Source organism: Elephantulus edwardii, unplaced genomic scaffold, assembly GCF_000299155.1.
Source record: "Elephantulus edwardii isolate Elephantulus edwardi_28Jun2011 unplaced genomic scaffold, EleEdw1.0 scaffold00055, whole genome shotgun sequence".
Lineage (NCBI taxonomy): Eukaryota > Metazoa > Chordata > Mammalia > Macroscelidea > Macroscelididae > Elephantulus > Elephantulus edwardii.
Window position 1 is genome coordinate 12,893,268 of NW_006399805.1, and position 7,575 is coordinate 12,900,842.

At 44.5% G+C, this 7,575-nt stretch overlaps 1 protein-coding gene across 1 annotated transcript; it reads right to left on the reverse strand.

Moving 5' to 3' along the window:
• Nucleotides 1–5,831: 5,831 nt before the first annotated feature.
• LOC102845965 (olfactory receptor 13-like) lies at nucleotides 5,832–6,764 on the reverse strand. Its single transcript, XM_006887265.1, has one exon. The coding sequence runs from the start codon at nucleotides 6,762–6,764 to the stop codon at nucleotides 5,832–5,834; it is 933 nt and encodes a 310-aa protein (XP_006887327.1).
• Nucleotides 6,765–7,575: the final 811 nt, after the last annotated feature.

The window sequence follows — 7,575 nt, forward strand, 5'->3', positions numbered from 1 at the left end:
CATGACTACAGATTTTCCCAGTACGAAATGTTTCCTAATCTCTTTACTGCTGATACCAAGTATATTGATTGAGGGTTCAAGTAAGATGAACTTGGTGACAGTTTCAATCTTTTCTCTTCAGTTCAGTGGTGAAGGATTTTGTTTTCTTGACATTGAGATGCAGTCAGTATTGTAGGTTCTGGCTTTGATCTCCTGCAGCAAGAGCTTCAAGTCCTCCTGATTTATAAGCAGTAGTAACCTTTTTTGTTCATCGTATTTGATGTGAACAGCATTAGTAAATTGAAAAGTATGGAGGAAATGTAGATCAAGAAAGAAGTAATTATCTCAGCTGACATCAAAAATACTAGAGAGGTGTGTGGAATTAACCCATCAGCAGGACTGCATATCTTTATATATATGCTTGAGGAAACAACAATGTGACGGTCACGTTTGCTCTTGATAAACCTCTCCTTAGGTTAGTGTGTCCAGACAGACTGGGAGTGAGTGATTGTCCCAAGACTTAGCTACTTGTCACTGCCAACGCCTACATTGAATGTAGTTGAGTTGAATGGACCTTGTATGTTAATAGTTGTTCTGAGAAATCATATAATTAAAATAAAGTGATGTAAAAAAAAAGAAGCAATCTTTCTGTAGATCTTAAGTGTCTTATTTATATACCTTTGTTGTTGTTGTTGTGTACCATGGAGTCAGAACCGACCCATATCAGACCCCTCCGGAAAGTTTTCAGATGCAGTTAATCATATGGGAGGAAATTGTTCATCCTCCTCCTCCCGCAGAGAAGCTGGTAGATTTGAACCACATGCCTTTGTGATTGCAGAGCAGATTCTTGCCACTAGGCCACCAGTGCCAAGGAATTGGTGGCATACCAACTGACATACTTAAAAAAAACAGACGGTGCCCTCAATGTGTTCACCAAGTTGTGTCAAGAAATCTGGAGGACAGCCACCTGGGCAACTGACTGGAAGAGATCTATATCTTTTCCCATTCCAAAGAAAGGTGACCTGACAGAGTGTGGACATTATCAAACAGTATCATTAATATCACATGCAAGCAAGATTCTGCTGAAAATGATCCCAAAATGATTGGAACAGCACATCAACAGAGAACTGTCAGATGTGCAGCCTGGGTTTAGAAGAGGCCCTGGTACTAGGGATATTATAGCTAATGTTGGATGGATCTTGGCAGAAAGCAGGGAGTACCAGAGGAATGTCTATCTGTGTTTCATTGACTATGCAAAGGCATTTGACTGTGTGGATCATAACAAACTGTGGCTGACTCTGAGAAGAATGGGAATCCCAGAATACTTGATTGTACTATGTAAAACCTATATTTGGATCAGAAGGCAGTCATCAGAACAGAGCAAGGAAATACTGCGTGGTTCAAAATTGGGAAGGGTGTGTGTCAAGGATGTGTCCTATCTTCATACCTTTTCAATCTATAAGCAGAACAGATCATCCAGGAGGCTTGTCTCTATGAGGAGGAATGTGGCATCAGGATTGGAGGAAGACTCATCAACAACCTGAATTATGCAGATGATACAAACTTGCTTGCTGTAACTGAGGAGGACCTGAAGCACTTGCTGCAGAAGATCATGCACTGTAGCCTTCAGTATGAATTCACACTCAACATTAAGAAGACAAAAAGTCTCACCACTGGGCCAATTGGCAGCATCGTGATAGACAGTGAAGAGATTGAGACTGTTAACCGCTTCAGTCTGCTTGGCTCCACCATCAACATTTTTGGTACCAGCAGACAAGAAGTCAAAAGATGAATTGCTCTGGGAAAGTCTGCTGTCAGGGACCTCTTCAGAGTGTGGAAGAACAATGATGTCAGTCTGGAGACTAACGTGGGCCTGATCCAGGGCATGGTCTTCACAGTTACTTGCTGTGCATCAGAAAGCTGGACAATGACTAGGGATAATAGAAGGAGAATTGATGCCTTGGAGCTGTGGTGCTGGAGGAGAGTGTTGAATATATCATGGGTGGCTAGAAGAACAAATAGGTTTGTCCTGGAGAGGGTGAAATCAGGTAAAGCTCTGTCTGACATACTTTGGGCAGGTTGCAAGGAGGAACCTGTCCTTGGAGAAGGATATCATGTTTTGGAGGGTGGAGGGACAGTGAAAGAGAGGAAGACCCTTGACTAGATGGATTGACTCAGTGACTGGAGTCATGGGGGTAGGTGTGTCAGAGACAATAAGGTTAGCTCAGCATAGAGCAGGGTTCAGAGCTGTTGTACGTAGGGTTGTTATGAGTTGCAAGTGACTCAACAACATATTACAACAACCCCTTTTTATCCATCAAGTTTAACAAACTTTATGTGGTAGTGTTCTTATATAACCAATTTGAAGACATTAGACTTTCCACTTTGAAACTTATTTTATCCTTACATTATTAATAGCATGAAAGTGGTTGTTCTTATAGTTGGGTGCCAGCAAGTCAACTACCATTCACAGCAACTGTGAAAAGAACAGATAACACGCGGGGGTGACCGAGTCTGACTTATACTTGCTTCATAAAGGAGAACCTTCCATCAATAATGTTCATGGCGCCATCCAAATCGCTGCATAGTCCCTCATGCCTCCCACGTGCTTCTGCACCAACTTTTGCCAGTCTTTGGGTCTGATGTTTGTTTTTGACTCACAGATTTTACTCCCAGTCGTGGAGTTTATTAGAAAATAGGTGGGAGAGTGGGGAGGCAAGGACTGTCTCACAATGCACGTCCAGCTAAGTCCAGCAGTCCTAAGCAAGTTTAGCAAGACAGTCTCTCAATTAGTGAAATTCTAGGTTCAGTTCAGCAGCGCAAATCCAAGAAGCCTCTGACTTCCTCAATCATCCAGCAAACTTCATCTCAGAGCAGTTATATGTCAGTCTTTTCCTTCAATCACCCAGCAAGCACAACCTTTAACTATGGCTTTTATCTCTAGGGTTCCTTTGCTTAAACTTTGCCAGTCTCTCCACAGCAGTGCCACAGTCTCTTCACAATCTCTCTACTCTTGTCACTGTCCTTTCTCAGTGTGGAAAGAGCTCTCTTACCTTGGCCCCACAGCTGTTGATGATTTTCAAGATCATGTATCTGCAGTGAAGGTTGCTGGAGAGCCACACAGTGGCTAGAAAAGCCAGTTTTCACGGGTTCTGATAGTCCAGCAAGCCTGTGAATAACCTGCTCTGTCCTGCTGCATCGTCATGATGTCTGATAGGCTTCATTCAGCCTGTTGCTCCAGTCGCTGTGCGGATCCACCTGGGGGAGGGTCTTCCTTTCTCTGATCCTCTGCCTTTTCCATCATGGTGTCTTTTCCCAACCACTGGCTTCTCCTGACAGCATGTCCAAAGTATATGACATGACGTTTCACCACCCTTCTCTCTACTTTTGTCCCTGTCAGTGCACTGTAACGTGTTTATCGTCTTAATAGACTCAATCGTTCCCTTGGTAAAGAAAACACTTCCAGCTTTTACTTTGTCATTGTTGTTGTGTACGTGTGGTGTGTGCGAGTGTGGTGTACATGTGCGTGCATGGGTGTAATGTGTGTGTGTGTGTGTGTGTGTGTGTGTGTGTGTGTATACACAGGTGAATACCACACATCTACTGGATCATGTGGCTATGTTCACAGGCACACCTGACCAGGTCCCTCCCCAGTGAGTTTCACAAATTAAAAGCTCTTCTGTGTCACAGGGGACATAGTGCGAGGTGCAGCTCTGTCACCAAGAGGAGACTGTCTCAGTGTGCTGCTCAAGCAGGCCTCTGGGGTTAGTTCCTGTCCCACTGCTGGATTTTACATCTCCTGATGCTGCTTCCTCGTTTCAAACTTTCCTGTTTCAGTCATCAGTAAAAAGAAATACAATTTGTTTGCATGTTTGACTAATTTCATATTGCAAATATGAGTAAAAAAAATCTTCATTTTCTTCATCTTTAGACTTAGTGGTCAATTGTTAGACTAGTCGCATTAACTCCTCTTCCCTGTGGGGCTATGCTATCACCAACAACTTGTAGGGAGTGCTGATGGCTGCTGGTGATAACCGTGCTGCCAACGCAAAGGTGAAGTCTTCTAATCCACCCGCGGTTCCTCGTTCCTCGGGAGAAGGGTGGGCGATCTCCTCCCATGCGACTGACTGCTCTGAAAATCCTCTCGAGGGTCAGCTATGGGTGTATCCCAACCTGACAGCATGTAACAACCACAGCTCTGTGCTCCAAATGCTTTTTTGGCTATTTGAATAGTGATGTGGTGGCTTTTCTTTCAATTTGCTGTTCCTTGCGTGTTAGCCTGTGTTTGTCTGGTTCAGGACGGTTAATCCCAGCCCATTTTGGCTCCCTAATGCCTAATGTTTCAGGGTAACACTGCATGGTTTAAAATTGGGAAGGGTGTGTACCAGGAATGTGTCCTGTCTCTATACCTTTTCAACCTGTATGCTGAGCAGATTATCTGAGAGGCTGGGCTCTATGAGGAGACACGTGGGGTCAAGATTTGTGGACGATCTATCAACAATCTGCGTTATGCAGATGACACAACCCTGCTCACTGAAACTGAGGAGGACCTCGTGCACTTACTGCAGAGGGTCAAGGACTGCAGCCTTCAGTATGGACTGAGGCTCAATGTCAAGAAGACAAAGATTCTCACCATTGGACCAATTGGTAGCATCAGGATGGATGGCGAAGAGATTGAGATTGTTCACAGCTTCAGTTTGCTCAGCTCCACAGTCAACACTCTTGGCTCCAGCAGCCAGGAAATCAAAAAACGTATTGCGATGGGAAAGCCTGCTGTTAGGGAACCTCTCTAAAGTACTCAAGAGCAACGGTGTCTCTTTGGAGACGAAGGTGCGCCTGATACAGGCCATGGTCTTTGCAATAACTTGTTATGCATCAGAGAGCTGGACAATGACTAGGGAGGATAGAAGGAGAATTGATGCCTTTGAGCTGTGGTGTTGGAGAAGAGTATTGAATGTACCCTGGACTGCCAAGAAAACAAACGGATTCATCCTTGAGACGGTTAAACGAGGCTACTCCTTGGAGGCAAAGATTCTGGGGCTTCATCTGACATACTATGGACATGTTGCAAGGAGAGACAGGTCTTTGGAGAGGGACATCATGTTGGGTAGAGTAGAGGGACAGCACAGGAGGGGAAGACGCTCTATGAGATGGATTGATTCGGTGACTGGGGTAATCGGGATGGGTGTGTCAGAGGCAATGCGATTGGCACAGGATAGAGCAGGGTTTAGGGCTGTTGTACATAGGGTCGCTATGAGTCGCAAACGACTCAATGGCACCTAACAACAACAACAAACAATGCTTTCTTTATGCACCTGTCTACCTATTCCTTTCCAAGCATGATGTCTCTTTCTAAGGACTGGAACCTCATGAAAATATGCCCAAAACAAGTGAGATGAAGTTACACTCACCTCACCACTCAGTTAGAATCCTTTTCTTGCTTCTAAGGAGCTCTCTGGCCGGGCTTCCTTCAAGACCACTTTTTAGCAGTCCAAAATATTCAATACTCTTCACCAGCACCACAGTTCAAAGGCAATATTATTTTAAAGAAAATATTTTTGCACATATGAGATTGGGTGTAGCTTGATGAGGTTATTTTAAAGGAATTGGTTCAGATCCATGGGCTCATAATTCTGATCTAAGGGCCAACTGTACCACTTTTTCCTGTTGGTACTGCTTACAGATACAGATTTCTAGAATTAATGCTCCATCTCTAAATTGATGTTCCAGTGATGAGTCCAGTGATAGCTGTAGGTTTGATAAGAGTTCCAGGCAGCTATGATGCTGGGTTGCATTAGGGACCTCGGGAGACAATAGTTTCTTAGCCCGCTTTCAAATACACTGTCCTCTTTTCAAGAAGCATTCCCTTTCCGCAACATCTTCTTCAAAGCATTCTTCACTTCTTTGTTCCTTAGACTATAGATCAGGGGGTTGAGCATGGGATTGAAAAGGCTGTGGAACAAAAGGAGATACTTCTTCTGCTCCTTGGGGTTGCCATATCGGGGTCCAACATACGTGATGATGGCTGTGCCGTAGAAGAGCCCCACCACACAGAGGTGGGAGGAGCAGGTGGAGAAGGCTTTCTGCCGCCCCTCCCCAGACTGGATCCTCAGGATGGCACAGATAATACTAATATAGGAGATGACGATGGAAGAAAGTGGCCCCACCAGGACAGACACAGCCCCAGACAACACCATGATTTCATTAATGTGAGTATCTGCACAGGCAAGCTTGAGAACAGCCATGATTTCACAGAAAAAGTGATAGATTTTCTGAGTTCTACAGAAAGGCAATGGCAAAAGTAATACCAGATGAACTGAGGACAGAAAGACCCCCACGGTCCAAGAAGCAGTTGCCAGGACAAGACAGACCTTCCAGCTCATGATGGCGGAGTACCGGAGGGGATGACAGATGGCCACGTAACGATCATAGGACATCATAACCAGCAGAAGACATTCCGTGATGGCAAAAGTCAGGAAGAGGAAGGTCTGTGTGAGACAGCCTGCAAAGGAGATGGGCGTGGTGGGACTCAGGAGGTTCACCAGCATCTGGGGCACCGTGTTACAGGCATAGGAAATGTCAACAACAGCCAGGTGAGAGAGGAAGAAATACATGGGGGTATGCAGTCTGGGGTCCATGGAGATGAGCCCCAAGATGGTCCCGTTCCCCAGCAGAGTGAAGGCGTAGAACAGGGAGAAGACTGCAAAGAGGAGCAGCTGGACCCTCGGGCCAACAGGAAACCCCAGCAGAATGACCTCTGTGATGGATGTCGTATTGCCTCCCATCTCCCTATAAAACAGGAAATAAGTTAGTGCTTAAAGTTTAAGTGCGCAAAATAATTACATTAACTTCGTTGGTACTTTATTTTGTGGGGCAGGGATATTTTCAGAGACACTTGTAATGAATTGGATATATTTTTCATAAATGAAAGTTTGATTTGGTAACTTGAACAATAATTTATATAAGTATGTTGTTGCTGTTGTTGTTGTTGTTTAATGCCGTCGAGTCATAGACGACTCATAGCGACCCTATGAACGGACAGCCTGAGCACTGTTCGCACACAGAGTTTCCGGAGGCAAGCCATTTTGGAAGTGGATGCCGCTCCTGCGTCCAGGCATATAAGTATGCATACATGGATAGATTTTGTTGTCGTTTTTATATGTATGGGGAAATAATCAACATCAACACCAACACACTTAGCGTGGTGCCAACTTCCACATTTTCACTTTAATATTATTGATTTCATTTTCACAGTGTGCCGCTATTAACTCTCCTCTCCTCTTATCCCAGCACACTACCATGGACTCCTTGTTCTTCTTTGGGGGAAAAGCCCACCACAGATTCCCGTTTGCTTTCCTTTCCTCAATCCTTCACAACCTTTGATAGTTTGGTTTCTACAACCTTCACGATGGTTTTTATTATTGTTATGTGATGTTGCATCAGAACGGATTCATAGCTGACCTTCCAGCATCTTTTCAGAGGCTGTAAATCATATTGGTCCATCTTTCTCCTTCAGAGAGACTGGTGGATATGAACCATCTGTCTTAGAGTTCACAGTGCTGTTTCTTAAATACCACTAAGCTACCATAATCAAGT

Excerpts from the sequence above, each read along its gene's own strand:
- LOC102845965 (XM_006887265.1), bottom strand. The coding sequence starts at position 6,764 with ATGGGAGGCAATACGACATCCATCACAGAGGTCATTCTGCTGGGGTTT.